General features: G+C 35.5%; 1 protein-coding gene across 2 annotated transcripts in view; it reads left to right on the top strand.

Annotated features, from left to right (window-relative positions):
- Nucleotides 1–16,362, top strand: part of GALNT13 (polypeptide N-acetylgalactosaminyltransferase 13) — a 552,783-nt gene that overhangs the window by 499,257 nt on the left and 37,164 nt on the right. For both annotated transcript variants that reach the window (XM_024735936.1, XM_024735937.1), the window contains one exon: nucleotides 6,481–6,579. In XM_024735936.1, coding sequence (XP_024591704.1) covers nucleotides 6,481–6,579 — 99 coding nt within the window. The remainder of the gene's footprint in view (nucleotides 1–6,480; nucleotides 6,580–16,362) is intronic.

Genomic DNA, 16,362 nt, shown 5'->3' with positions numbered 1-16,362 from the left:
TCATCAAGAAAAAAATAAAATAAAATGAGAGAGAGGGCCAAATCAGTAAAAATTAGAAATGGAAAAGGAGAAATTACAACAGACACCACAGAAATACACAGGATCATAATAGACTACTACAAGCAGCTACAGGCCAATAAAATGAAAAACATAGAAGAAATGGAAAAACGCTTAGAAAGGTGAAACCTTACAAGACTGAACCAGGAAGAAATAGAAAATATGAACAGACCAATCACAAGTACTGAAATTGAAGCTGTGATGAAAAAACTCCCAAAAAACAAAGTCCAAGACCAGATGGCTTCACAGGCAAATTCTATCAAACATTTAAAGAAAAGCTAACATCTATCTTTCTGAAACTATTCCAAAAAAACTGCAGAGGAAGGAACACTCCCAAACTCATTCTTTGAGGCCACCATCACCCTGATACCAAAACCAGACAATCACAAAAAAAGAAAATTATAGGCTAGTATCACCGATGAATGTAGATGCAAAAAATCCACAACAAAATACTAGCAAACCTAATCCAACAATACATTAAAAGGATCATACACCATGTTCAAGTGGGATTTATCCCAGGTATGCAAGGATTCTTCAATATACACAAATCAATCAATGTGATACACCATATTAACAAACTGAAGAATAAAAACCATATGATCATCTCAGTAGATGCAGAAAAAGCTTTTGACACAATTCAACACCCATTTATGATTTAAAAAACTCTCCAGAAGCAAGCATAGGGGGAACACAGGCCATATATGACAAACCCATAGCTATCATCATTCTCAACTGAAAAGCTGAAAGCATTTTCTCTAGGATCAGGAACAAAACACAGATGTATGGTCTCGCCACTTTTATTCAACACAATTTTAGAAGTCCTAACCACGTTAATCAGAGAAGAAAAAGAAATAAAAGGAATCCAAATTGGAAAAGAAGAAGCAAAACTATTACTGTTTGCAGATGACATGATACTATACATAGAAAATCCTAAAGAGCTACCAATAAACTACTAGAGCTCATCAATAAATTCGGTAAAGTTGCAGGATACAAAATGAATACACAGAAATCTCTTGCATTCCTATATACTAACAACGAAAGATCAGAAAGATAAATTAAGGAAAGATCCCATTTACCATTGCATCAAAAAGAAAAAAATACCCAGGAACAAACCTACCTAGGGAGACAAAAGACCTGTACTTGGAAAAGTATAAGATGCTGACGAAAGAAATCAAAGATGACACCAAGGGATGTAAAGATATACCACGTTTTTGGATTGGAAGAATCAATATTGTCAAAATAACTACACTACCCAAGGCAATTTACAGATTAAGTGAATTCCTATCAAATTACCAATGGCATTTTTCATAGAACTAGAACTTAATTTTTTTAAATTTGTATGTTAACACAAAAGACCCCGAATAGCCAAAGCAATTCTGAGAGAGAAAATCAGACTCCCTGACTTCAGACTATACTACAAAGCTACAGTCATCAAAAGTGTGGTACTGGCATAAACACAGAAATATAGATAAATGGAACAAGATAGAAAGCCCAGAAATAAAGCCACACATGTGTGGTCAATTAATCTATGACAAAGGAAGCAAGAATAAACAATGAAGAAAAGAGTCTCTCCACAAATGGTGCTGGGAAAACTGGCCAATTACATATAAATGAATGAAACATTCCCTAACACCATACACAAAAATAAACTCAAACTGGTTTAAATATCTAAATGTAAGACCAGATACAATAAAACTCTTAGAGGAAAACATAGGTAGAACGCTCTGACATAAAACTGTAGCAGTATCTTTTTTGATCCACCTTCTAGAGTAATGAAAAAAATAAATAAACAAATGGGACCTAATTAAACTTAAAAGTTTTGCACAGCAAGGAAACCATAAACAAAACAAAACGACAACCCACAGAATGGAAGAAAATATTTGCAAACAATGCAACGGAGAGGGATTAGTCTCCAAAATATACAAGAAGCTCATGCAGCTCAATCTCAAACAAACAACCCAATCAAAAAATGGGCAGAAGCTCTAAATAGACATTACTCCAAAGAAGACATATAGATAGCCAATAAGGACATGAAAAGATGCTCAATGTCACTAATTATGAGAGAAATGCAAATCAAAACTACAGTGAGGTTTCACCTCACACTGGTCAGAATGTACATCATCAAAAAGTCTACAAGCAATAAATGCTAGAGAGGGTGTAGAGACAAAGGGAACTCTCCTACACTGTTAGTGGGTATGTTAATTGGTATAACCACTATGGAGAACAGTATGAAGGTTTCTTTAAAAACTAAAAAGAACTACCATATGTCCAGCCATCCCACTCCTGGACACATATATGGAGAAAACCATAATTCAAAAACAAACATGCTCATTGCAGCACTATTTACAATAGCTAAGACATGGAAGCAACCTGAATGTCCATCAACAGAGGAATGAATAAAAAAAGATGTGGTATATATTGATATATGCAGTGGAATATTACTCAGCCATAAAAAAGAATGAAATAATGCCATTTGCAGCAACATGAACGGACCTAGAGATTACCATACTAAGTGAGGTAAGTCAGACAAAGACAAATGTCATATGATATCACTTATATGTGGATCCTAAAAAATGATACAAATGAACTTATTTACAAAACAGAAACAGTCTCACAGACTTCGAAAACAAACTTATGGTTACCAAAGTGGAAATGTGGGGGGAAGGATAAATTATGAGTTTGTGATTAACATATACACACTACTATATATAAAATAGATAATCAACAAGGACCTACTGTACTGCACAGGGAACTCTACTCAATGCTCTGTAATAACTTATATGGGAAAGAATCTGAAAAAGAATATATATATAATATATATATATATAATATATAATATATATATATAACTGGATCACTTTGCTGTACACCTGAAACTAACACACCATTGTAAATAAACTATACTTCAGTAAACATTTTTTTTAACATCTTTATTGGGGTATAATTGCTTTACAATGGTGTGTTAGTTTCTGCTTTATAACAAAGTGAATCAGTTATACATATGTTCCCATATGTCTTCCCTCTTGCGTCTCCCTCCCTCCCACTCTCCCTATCCGACCCCTCCAGGCTGTCACAAAGCACCGAGCTAATATCCCTGTGCCATGCAGCTGCTTCCCACTAGCTATCTACCTTACTACGTTTGTTAGTGTGTATATGTCCAGTAAACATTTTTAAAAATGGCAGAGTTGAACAGAACCAAGAGACCTCAAAAAACAGAAGGCAATTTTTTTCAACTCTTCAAAAAAAATACAGGAACAGATCTAGATTTGTGAAGTTAGAAATAGTCTCCAGTATAAACATTTCCTGTAGGTACAGCTGGAAACATTTATTCTTAAACATACCCAATGGGTAGCTGGGAAATCAGCTTTGCTATGAAAACCTCCTTACCTTTCCACCAGCACTCAGAGTTTTCAAAATGATTCACAAAATTAACAGGCTTCTAGTTACCAACTACTCTGTTGTGTTTTCCTGATAAGGGGAGTTTCAGCCCTGATTACACATTTGAATTATCTGGGGAGCTTTTAACTGTATTCTGGTCCTACTCTAGACCATCTGAATCAGAATCTATGAAGGTGAAGCATTCTTCATACATTCTAAAAGCTTCCCAGGTGAGTCTACAGGGCAGCCCAGGTGGAAACCACTGAAAAAGTTGTTACTCAAAAAAGGAAAAGTAACTGTAATGTCATCATTCAATATCAAGACATGCTATACCTTCCTCCAGAATGGTGTTTGCCAAACTTTGCACATTTTAATCACCTGGGGAGACTTTAGAACACCTGATGGACAGGTTACACACTATACCAATTAAATGAGAATCATCTGGGCATAGATACCAAGCACCAGAATAGTTTAAAGATGTCAAGTGATTCCCCCCATCAGGAAGGAAGGGAGGGAGAGACAGAAAAAGGGAAAGAAAGAAAGAGACAGAGAGAAAGGGAGAAAGGGAGGGAGGGAGGAAGAAGGAAAAATTACTTCCTAATCAAATTCTCCCGCTTAAAATATCCAGAGAATTTGTTTCCTGAAAGGAAAAAAAAAAGGAAAAGAATAGGAAAGGATCACTACCATAAGAATAAAGATAATAAATAGTAAAATGATAGCTCTACAAAAAATGAAAGCACACCAAAACTTTATGCTTATAAGACAGAGGAAAATTGTAAACTAATATTTCAAAACAAGTCAAGAGAAATTTTATAATGATAAAATAAGTAAAAGAACAATATAAATCAAATTTAGAAAAACCTCTGAAATGAGGGCCTGAAATGCAGGAAAGAACTAGAAATTAAGGAATGAATCATTTCAGAAATGAAGGATAAACTTAAAGAATAGATGAGTCAATAATCCCAGGAGAAAATGCCACAGAGTTTTAGAGGGGGGAAAGGAGGAAACTTTTAAAAATAAAAAAGAAATAAAAGACAAAACTATTGAATAGAAAATGACATATAGAGAAGAAGGTCCAAAATAATAGAATTTCCTAATGAGAAAAAGCAATGAAACAAAATAAACACTAAAAATTATAACTAAATATTTATTGAATTATATATAATTCAATTATATATAATACAATATTGTTCAACAAATTTGAAACTATATATTGAAACAGAACACCATATACCTGGGCAAATGATACAGAATGAATTTTAAGATATGTTGTGGTAAACCTACTGGACTTAGTTTGGCATTCAGGCAAACAGACATTTGTAAGAATAAGGGAAAGAAAATCAGACTATGATCAGACTTTTCAAAAGCAACTATTTATGCTGGAAGTGAATAGAGTAACATTTTAAAGATACTCAAGGAAATATATTGTAAGCCAAGGATTTCAGATCCACAAAATGGATTTTCAAGCATAAAGACCACAGATACAGTTATCAATGTTAAGAACTCAGAATGTTGTTCCCAGTAAATGGAAACATCATCTACCTATTTGCTCAGGCCAAAACCTTGTAATGCTTCTTGATGCCTTTTTTTTCTCTCCTAGCTCATTTCCAATTCAATTGCAAGTCCTACTGGCTCTACCTTAAAAACATCCTAAATTTGACCTCCCCACCTCCACTGTTATCCTATTATTCGAAGTAACCATCATCTCTTGCTGGCATGACTCAATAGTCTCCTTATTTGTTTCTCTGTTTCCACTCTTGCCTCACTCTAATCATTGGAACAGGGCTTGACCACAGTGTTCAGTTCTGCCCAACACCTTACCAAGTGTGAATTCTACTCCCCACTAATTTCAATTGCTGACTGGAGTTTACTGCAAATGACAATACTTTTCCTAACTCTGGGAACCATTACCTGACCATAGGGTTCTGTACCGTACAAAAAAGTTGAATTGTATAAACCTACTCCAGCCTCTATAGAAGTTTCTAATCATATTCATTTGCCAGTAGGGAGAAACATGTACCTATTTGCCAGTAGGGAGAAACATGTACCTATTTGCCAGTAGGGAGAAACATGTACCTAAAGCATAGATAACTATTATAAATAAATATATCCAAGTAATGTGTGAGTGAACAGTAATATGTGTCCAAATAAGAGTCAGAGGTAAGAACTTTTCAGAAGCAGAGTGGACAAGTACAAAACATACTACTTGGAGGTAAGACTAAGGAAAAAATTCTAAAACATTGCATCTACCAGAAAGGTTTCTCTTCTTTTTTACATTCACTTGTGCTTGATTTAGTAATCTGGGCATCTTTAAACTCAATAAATGGCTTTTGTAATTGCATCTGGCGCAAATATGTATTAATGTTATGTTAACTATGGGACTAATGCAGTGTTTGAGTGTAAACCATGAATCTTATGTTTACAGTTGGCAATTTAATCTTGGTTTTGAAGAATTTTCATGTGAAATCACCATTTAGCCTTGTAATAGTCTTTCTTAGGGTCAGCTGCTTTCCACTAAGTTTGGCACTGGGAATGAAAAAAGATGTGTATATTTTAGTTAAAGAAATAAACAGTGTAATTAATCTTTATAAATGTACAGAATGGAGCATCTAGTAATGAAGCAACTAAAAATACATAAATTTGAATATTTGACCAATTTGTTTCTATTCCTTTCTCTATAGGACATCACGAATACACTATAGTTATCTGAGTGGAATTTGGAAACTGTCCTAATTTTAAAAGGATTTTGGGAAGAATTCCTAATTTATACTATGTAGAGGTTTTCTTCTTTTCTGATACTATGCTATAAACAAAGAGTGCCTCTTGATTGGATGCTAATGACAATGCTCATGCTATTCAAGTTTACTTGAACGAGAGTTTAGAATCTTATACAGATCTCAGAATGGACATAGAAAAATAAAAATTTAAAGCAATGTGTTCTCCTTGGAGAAATTTCCTTACAAACTCATATTATTTTGTTACCAATTTGCAATTTGAAAATATCAGAAAGACCTTCTGACTTACATTTTTGTGTGTTTCCTTTAGATAAGAAATGTTGAAACAAATCAATGTTTAGACAACATGGGCCGCAAGGAAAATGAAAAAGTGGGTATATTCAACTGCCATGGTATGGGAGGAAATCAGGTAAACTCTCCCTTTTTTTATCAGCTTCATATTTGGGGGGGAAAATGTTGTGTAAACTATTCAGGTAGACTATGGCTTAGTTTAGTAAATTAATGGGCATTCTAATCAAGAATTAATTTGCCTATGTTATTATCCCAAGTATTGTAAGAAAGCACTGAAGAATTTAATAAAAAGAGCAACACCTTCAATGAGCGTATGGTGAATGAGGCCAGATGTTTGAGACTCATATTACCATGTATGAGAAAATGAGGGCTACATTTTATTCTGTTGTTAACTGAATCATATAATCACTCAGTAACTATGATGTTTTCCCGATGGTGATTATCCTAAATTTCTTTTTCAAATGTTTACATATGTCATATTTTCTGTGACTTTTGGTGGTTTAATAAAATTTTAAAGTGCATACACAGATAAGCACATCTGTTACAACTTTGATTTGGCTATCTGAAGACACCCTTTGGACCAGGTAAAAATGTAGTCTTTAAACAAGATTTATACTTGACTGAAATTCTAGGACACCTCTTTCTGTGTGACAGTCCAATTAATTATCAGAAACTTATACTATAACAAGGATTCTTGTGCTCTCTGTAAGCGCTGGAAAGTGGCATGGCAAGGTGGGCCACGTGGAGGCTACTTGGCTGTGAGTCTTGCCGCCATGGCTACTTTCAGAGGCCGAATTTGGAGTTCGTGGGAACTTATAACAAAGCACAGTTAGAGATAACTGCTCCTCTGTACACAAGTTGTCTAAAAGGGTCAAGATGAAGCACAGGAGTGAGTTGTTTAATGCTTTAGAGTGAACTGAGGAAGCAAAAATTATTCTGATCAGCACAACATAATGGTTATATCTGTAATGCAGCTGAATGTATCAAGAATTCATAGAGAGATCTTAGGGATCAAGATGGCAGAGGACTAGGACGTGGAACTCACCTACTCCCACCAATACATCAAAAATACATCTATAAGCGGAACGATTTGCACAGAACATCTACTGAACACTGGCAAAAGACCTCAGATTTCTGAAAGGGCAAGAAAACCTCCCCATAACTGGATAGGACAAAAGGAAAAAGGGAAAAAAATAAAGAAAGGAACTGGGATGGGAACTGCACCCCAGGGAGGGAACTACGAAGGAGGAAATTTTCCTGCACCCCGGAAAGTCCCCTCTACGGTGAGGAGATCAGCCAGGATGGAGGAGAAGCTTCAGAGCCTCGGAGGAGAGTGCAGCAACCAGTTTGAGGAAGGCAAGACGGAGGGTGACCTGCACAGATGGTCACCTCCGCCCTGTGCTCCCCAGCCTGAGACGCTTTTCCACCACTATGGGCAGGGGCTGGGTGCTGAAGCTCAGGCTTCAGAGGTCAGATCTAGGTAGAGGATTGGCTGTGCAGAGACAGCCTGAAGAGGCTCGAGTGTGGCAACCAAGGGTGTACTCAGAAGAAGCTTGGACACACCAGAGAGACAAGGTGCCATTGTTGGGGAAACGTGCAAGGAGAGGGGTAGGACCACCACTGGAGCTTCTTTCCCTGCATGCACTCTTAGGCAACAGGACACGACCTACATGAGCTCTGGTAGTGGGCGTGAGCCACCACTGCCACTAGGAGACCCACAAGTAGGTGCCAGTCGCTGCCCATGCTGTCCCGGGAGTGCACAGACTGCAGCTGCTTTTGGGAGACCCAGGAGTGGGCACTGTTCACTGCCCCTGCCATCTGGGGAGCACGCATGAGCAGCGAGCATTCGCCAATCACTGCCCCTGCTGCCCCGGTAGTGTGCGGGATGCCACTACCGTTGCGAGACCCAGAAGCAGATGCAAGGATTCTTCAATATCTGCAAATCAGTGTGATACACCACATCAACAAACTAAAGAATTAAAACCACATGATCATCTCGATAGATGCAGAAAAAGCTTTTGACAAAATTCAACACCCATTTATGATAAAAACTCTCCAGAAACTCAGCACAGAGGAAACCTACCTCAACATAATAAAGGTCATATATGACAAACCCACAGCTAACGTTATTCTCAACTGTGAAAAGCTGAAAGCATTTCCCCTAAGATCAGGAACAAGAAAAGAATGTCCACTCTTGCCACTTTTATTCAACAGAGTTTTGGAAGATGCTCAACATCACTAATTATTAGAGAAATGCAAATCGAAACTACACTGAGGTTTCACCTCACACTGGTCAGAATGGCCATCATCAAAAAGTCTACAAGCAATAAATGCTGGAGAGGGTGTGGAGAAAAGGGAACTCTCCTACACTGTTGGTGGGGATGTAAATTGGTACAACCACTATGGAGAACAGTATGGAGGTTTCTTTAAAAACTAAAAATAGAACTACCATATGTCCAGCAATCCCACTTCTGGGCATATATCCAGAGAAAACCATAATTTGAAAAGATACATGCACCCCAATGTTCATTGCAGCACTATTTACAATAGCCCAAACATGGAAGCAACCTGAATGTTCATGGACAGAGGAATGGAAAAAAAAGATGTGGTACATATATACAATGGAATGTTACTCAGCCATTTAAAAAAAATGAAATAATGCCATTTGCAGCAACATGGATGGACCTAGAGAGTATCATACTAAGCGAAGTGAGTCAGAGAAAGACAAATATCATATGATATCGCTAATGTGAGGAAATCTAAAAAATGACACAAATGAACTTACTTACAAAACAAAAACAGTCTCACAGACTTCGAAAACAAACTTATGGTTACCAAATGGGGAATGTGGGGCAGAGGAATAAATTAGGAGTTTCAGATTAACATATACACACTACTATATATAAAATAGATAATCAACAAGGACCTACTGTATAGCACAGGGTACTCTACTCAATATTCTGTAATAACCTATATGGGAAAAGAATCTGAAAAAGAATGGATGTATGTATGTGTATAAATGAATCACTTTGCTGTACACCTGAAACTAACACAACGTTGTAACTCAACTATACTCTAATATAAAATTTAAAGAAAAAAAAAAAAGGATCCATAGAGAAAAAGCCAGAAGGAAATGGCCCTGTTGAATTTTGGCACCATACTTCAAATCAGACTTTTGTATGATTCAATGGAGAACACTAAAATGAAGTTTCTCCCTAAAACCAAACAAACAAACAAATAAACAACTTAATTATTAAAATGTTAATTAGGGTTACACAGTTTGAATTTAAGCAAGAAAATATTTGAGTCAAACTTTCTAAGTTGCAGCATGGGAAAACGACCATATGAAAGAAGACGATGGAAAAAACCACATAGGCAGAACAATGACAGCATTCAAAAATGGTCCAGTTTACTATACTGATTCACGAGTGTGAGAGGCTTCTACTACCAAAACCCAATGCAGTCCTATGGCAAAAGCTGTCAGAGGACTAAATATATAGGGGTTTAATTTTTTCACATAATAAGAAATCTGAAAGTAGTCAATTGTTGATAATTTGTTCCAGTCCTCAATAAGTCCACCAAGAAAGCAGAAGCTTTCTATCTTTCCATTCTTCTTAAAGTTAACTTTTATCATCAGCTGATCACAGGAGGGCTGCTGAAACTCAAGACATCATGTCCACATTCAAAGCAGGAAGAAGTGGGGGTAGAGAAGAGTTGAAATAGCCATGTCTGTCCTTTTATTAGGCAAAGCAAATGCCTTCCTAAAGGCTCAACACATCTCCATGTATGTCTCTTTGGCCAGAAATGTGTTACTTGGACACCTCATGGCACAAAAACACTAAATACCTCACCTCAACTCATCACAGCTTCTCCTCACAGTTTATTTACCATGGGTATTGGGTGGACATTTAGAAGTGTCCCCCATAATGTGTTTCAACAGCTTATGAAAAAATCCAGCTCATCACCTGCACAGTGATTACCTGCAGAATTCAAAAAGGGAAACATCACTCTGATTCTAATACAGATGAAAATGAGGGAGGAAGATCCTTCAGGTGAATTATCCTCATGGAATCATTAAGGTGCCAAGGTTACTGTTAAAAAGGATAACCAGTCATATACTTAAATTTGTCTAAATGACATGGAACACCTAGATCATAAATGTTTAAAATTACATTATTCATTTACATGAATAATAACCAGAAATAAACTATCCTACTCTACTGTAAACTTCCTGTTGGCTGGGGCTATGTCTTACTCCTCTCTTCCTCCCCAGCACGTGGCACTTAGAATATGATAGGCACTTAATAAATACTAGTCAAGTAAATAGATGAAAGAATTCATGGTCAGAATAATGTATTTATACCTTAGTACTATGTAGACATTGCCAAAAATGCTGTTATTATCATAGAAACCAAAAGTATAAACAGACACCAATCTCAGGGATTCATAAATAAAGGGAACAAATAAACAGTAAGTAAAAAACCCATACCTACATATTTTCTAATGTCTCTGTTATCTACTTAATAAGATAAAATTAAAACCAATAATTTTTCATCTATATGAATACTTATTTGTGTCTACAAATGTTGAAGATGCTTATTGAAGCCCATTTTCTTACAACACAAATAATGGAAACAAATATTTACCAAGAGGAGAATGTTTAAATGAATCATGGTGTATCCACAGTTCAGATTACTACATAGCCACCAAAATGACTGAGAGGTCTAAATGTACTGTCATCAAACATTGAAAAGAGGGAAAAATAACGCACAGTACAACTTACTTTGAATTTTGAATGATCTCATTTGTGGAAAATGTATGTGAACATTTTCCTCTATATAGCATCTGTAATATATATATTTAAATGCTATACAATTTAATAGAAATGTATACATATCTATTTGGAATACAAATGACTTCTGGAGAGAAGATTAAGCTGGTATAGGAAATTTTACTTTTTACCCCATATTTTTCCTTATATATGTACTACTTTCATAATTAAACAAATAAAAATGGAGAAATTGAACTGTTGAGAATAAAAGAACATCATTTTTTTTAATATTTATTTAATTTATTTGGTTGAGCCAGGTCTTAGTTGCAGCTCCAGGGCTCCTTAGTTATGGCTCCAGGGCCCCTTAGTTGTGGCATGGAAACTCTTAGTTGTGGCATGCATGTGGGATTTACTTCCCCGACCAGGGATGGAACCCGGGCCCACTGCATTGGGAGCGCAGTTTTATCCACGGCACCAGCAGGGAAATCCCAAGAACATCATTTTATAAGACTATTCAGATCTGATTAATTGGGTAACTTATGATAAGTTACTTAGTATTTTTGAGCTTCAGTATTTTATCTATAAAATGCATAAAAGTTTTCCCTCAATTTTTTTCTCTAAAGATTAGTAAAAATTTATGAAACAACTAATACTAGCATGGCATATACTAAATAGTACATTTTGGTCTATTGCTATTAATTATTCTCTTTATTATTTCCATTTGTGTTCTCAACTATCTCTGTTTTTACTTCTAAAAGTAAAAAATAAAATGTTTATTCAGTGGCTAGTGCCAGAGGCAAGATAAAAGCACAAGATACTTCATGGTATTGTTAAGCTCAATAAAATGCACTGCCTCTCCTGTTATTCTAACAAATACATATTATGAAAAATTTAAAACATCACATAAAACCCTATTATGATATCTTTTTGATGGAACTGAATATTTCTAGCATGATTAATACTAGGGACATGTTTAAAATTTTGACTTACTTTTAAAAAGAACAGATCTTAGGATTTTATTGAGAATGAATAAATTATTGAGAGAGCTACCTTCTCTGTCTTTTATTGCTATTCTTTTATGTTACCATGGAAACAGCATCTATTTTTATGGTTATTTAGTTTTGAATTTTTAGAAGTAGCCCCAACTCCTAAAAATATTCAAATCTCGGACTTCCCTGGTGGCACAGTGGTTAAGGCTCTGCCTGCCAATGCAGGGGACACAGGTTCGAGCCTTGGTCCAGGAAGATCCCACATGCCGCGGAGTAACTAAGGCCGTGCACAGCAACTACTGAGCCTGCGCTCTACAGCCTGCAAGCCACAGCTACTGAGCCCATGTGCCACAACTACTGAAGCCCACATGCCTAGAGCCCATGCTCCACAACAAGAGAAGCCACCGCAATGAGAAGCCCATGCACCACAACAAAGAGTAGCCCCGGCTCTCCGCAACTAGAGAAAAGCCCATGCACAGCAACAAAGACCCAATGCAGCCAAAAATAAATAAATAAATATATTGTTTTTTAAAATTTAAATTTCTTTCTCCTGCTTTTACACAAAAGTCAAAACAAATGTTAATGCTGTTTTTTCCGCTCCGCGGCATGTGGGATCTTCCCGGACGGGGGCACGAACCCATGTCCCCTGCATCGGCAGGCGGACTCTCAACCACTGCGCCACCAGGGAAGCCCAATGCTGTTTCATTTTTTAAGCATGTTTTACTCAGTTACCTTTCTAATAGAATGCACTTTATATTTCTAGACAATTAAACCTTTAACCATTTCTCCTTGCAAGGGTATTTTTGCAGTTTGGGTTTTTTTAATTTTGGAGATATCAGAAAGAAACTTTTCAGTAGTTCTTGGAAATATTTTTCTTAAACATTTAGATAATCAAATATCCAGCATACTCTTCTCTCCTCATTCCTAGCACCTGGCACAGTGCTTGGGATACTGTAGGCACCTAATAAAAATTAGTCAAGTAAATAGGTGAAAGAATGCATGGATGTTTTTGTATCAGGAATACTGTAAAAACAGGGTAGCAAGTGGAGAATTATTATTAAATTCAACACTTGATCATCTTGAGGTGGTCTCTTTAAAACCTTACTAATAAAAGTCTTCTACCTCAAAGAATGACAAAATTTGATACTCCATTCCTATCTGCTCTCGAAATGCTTTCTTTTCATTAGCAAGTAATACCATGAAGATCATTAAACACATGAAATGAAAACACAAGAATGAAAATAAGAATATGATTAAAACTTGAACATAAATTTCTACAAGTGAAAGAAAGAACAATTTACTGGTAGAAAGTGTGTTACTAGAAGTTATGGGATTGTCTTCTTTATACTTCTGAAAAGATGATGTGGATTCCTGGAAGCAGTTTCATGTCCCCTACATTACTAATGACTCAGATTTATATCTTCATCCCCAACCTCTCTCCTGAGCTCTGGAATCTATTGCTAATTAATAATTGGGATTCTTTACAGGCATCTCAAAATCAAAGCTTTCCAAACTGTACTCATTTTCTTCCCTTTCACACAACCATCCAAAATTAAAATCTGACATAGACACTTCACTTCTGAAATTTCATTGGCCACCAAATCCCCTATTTCTCTGAAAATAATGTCCCTTGACTCCTACCTCTAAGTCCCTTTAAAACCAGGACCTCTCTCTTTGTCCTAGCCTACAACTTCTTTCACCTGTATGGTAAAAAAACAAAAAAACAACTCATTATTTCCATATATCCTATGAAATTCCATAAGCATATGAAATTCCATGGCATATTAGAATTAAAATCAGATTAAAATCTCCAGCAATTCTTCTCTGTCCAAAAATAAAGTACAAATTCCCTAGTTATGATAGTCAAAGCCCCTCATAACTTCATCCCCATCTGGCTTTCCAGCTTAATCTCCCTTGATGTTATAGTTCCTGTGCTCTAGACATGTTTGATAATTCTTTATTCCCTGCATGCTCTGTGCACGTTCCTGTCTCTACAGTTCACTAATACTGTTCTAATTGCACTACTGGCCAAATACTGCTCCACTCACAAACTTAAGACATGCTCACTGTTTAAAACCCAAATAATTTAGCTTCTTTTCTGCTACCTATTGGCTAACAACTTCTTACCCTAAACAGGGCATATTTTAATGGACAAACTATAATTTATTTCATCAGTCCTGTACTGTTTAACACACAATGTTATTTATGACTTTTTATTGTTATACCCCAGGCTCATCAATACCCTTGTAGCTAAAATCTGGTGAGCTTCCATCCATATTTACTTCTTTAGAAACAATGTCTACAAGTGAGTTTGCTAGATCAAAGGTTATGCAACATTTCAAGGTTTTTAATATGTAGTGACAAATTGTCCTCTTTAATGTTTCACCAATTTAATAGGACAAATAGCTAAAATAGGAAGAGGTACTATGATATACATTTAACATGCATTATCCTCTTTGGTTTTTACAACAATCAATGAAGTACATGGTGTTATTATCCTGATTTTACTCATGAGTGTAATGGAAACCCTGAGATTAATAATGTGATTGAGGTGGTAAAGCCAGTTTGAACCTAAATCTGCCTGACTCCATACCAGTTTTATATTCACTACATCTGTATTGATTCCCAGCCACACTTCCCCAGGACTGTGATCACAGTGGCCAACCCTAACTGGATACTGTATTTTTCTTGTTTCTCATCTTAGCCAATTTAGTATGGAAGAAACATTTTATCTTACTTTAAATCATATTTCTAACATTATCAATGCACATAAGCATTTTTAAAGTTGGCATTAGTACTTTATGAATTTCAGTCATGCTTTTGCTTATGTTTTCACTGGAGTTTGAGGTGGTTCTTTATTCTCTTCACCACTTATAAAAACACTTTATTAAGATTATTATCTTCTGTCATACACATTACAGATATTTTTCTGACTTGACATTTTGTTCACATTGTGTTTTCACATACAGACTTTTAAACAGTTAATCCCAATGTTTGTCTTTATGTTTTCTCTTTTTGATGTCAAAATACCATTCTTTTCTAATGAGGTGCTTTTACATGACATTTAACATCATCTTAAAGGAGCCAATGGTAAATAGGCCTTAGCCTCATTGGGCATATACGAGATCTACTCAAATACTGACACTAATTTTTATTTAAAATTTATATAAATTTGACTTAAAATATATATAAATTTATATAAGTGGGTCAAATTAGATTAATATACTATTTATAAAATAAACATTTTTCTTTGATAAAATGTAAATATATACATAATATATAATGTTTCAATATAAAATTTTTTTTAAACCAATGGTATTTCCCTTTGAACTGCAATATATCTTTAATCAAAAATAGGGAGAAAAGCAGCCTTTGTACATATTGTACTTATTCCTTCTAAAGGCCAAAAATATAAAGTGATGGAAAAACACTCACATTTTAGCAAATGCATTTATAATGTTTCTCTTTCTCCCTGTAGCCATTTATTTGGAGAGAGCTAGTAAGCACATGGAAACATTCCATGTAATTTATTGCAGTAAATGATTCACAGCCATTTTTCAAGGTAGCAAGCCTTTAGGGAAGCTTATGCTAGCCATTTATTAAAACCCCATTGTCTGTCAAGATAAAGAAGAGATCATTAGGTATTATCTATACTTTGATACAAATGTCTCCTCTTCCTCTAAAATGTGATCATTTATACTTAAGAAGAATCTAACCTTATGACAGGTACAGTACAAATTTTGAAAGTAAACAAATACCTTCTCTCCTCATTACAGACCCTCTCCTAAATTATTTTAGTAATACATTCTAATATACTCATAGATTGTAATGGATATATTCATTCAAGAGATATGTATTCATTTTAAAGTTTACCTCTTTATACATAAAGTTTACATCTTATAATTACTTATAAGCCATTTCTACACTAGTTTGGTCCCCTTTTAATAACTTGCACACTGGAATTAAAATTCACCAGGGATTTCACAAAGTAAAATCCCACAACGGCCTGTGAGGGAAAAAAAAGAACATTTACCATTCATTAAATGTTTAAATGAGTTGGATACATGAGAGCTAGAAGAGAGCAGTTATTATAACCTCTATAGAAATAGGGATTATTCCAAGAGCCTTTCAGTCTCATGAA

This window comes from Neophocaena asiaeorientalis, unplaced genomic scaffold, assembly GCF_003031525.2.
Source record: "Neophocaena asiaeorientalis asiaeorientalis breed wild unplaced genomic scaffold, Neophocaena_asiaeorientalis_V1.1 scaffold72, whole genome shotgun sequence".
Lineage (NCBI taxonomy): Eukaryota > Metazoa > Chordata > Mammalia > Artiodactyla > Phocoenidae > Neophocaena > Neophocaena asiaeorientalis.
Note: the sequence above shows the minus strand (reverse complement) of the source record. Positions and strands in the feature narration are given on the sequence as shown.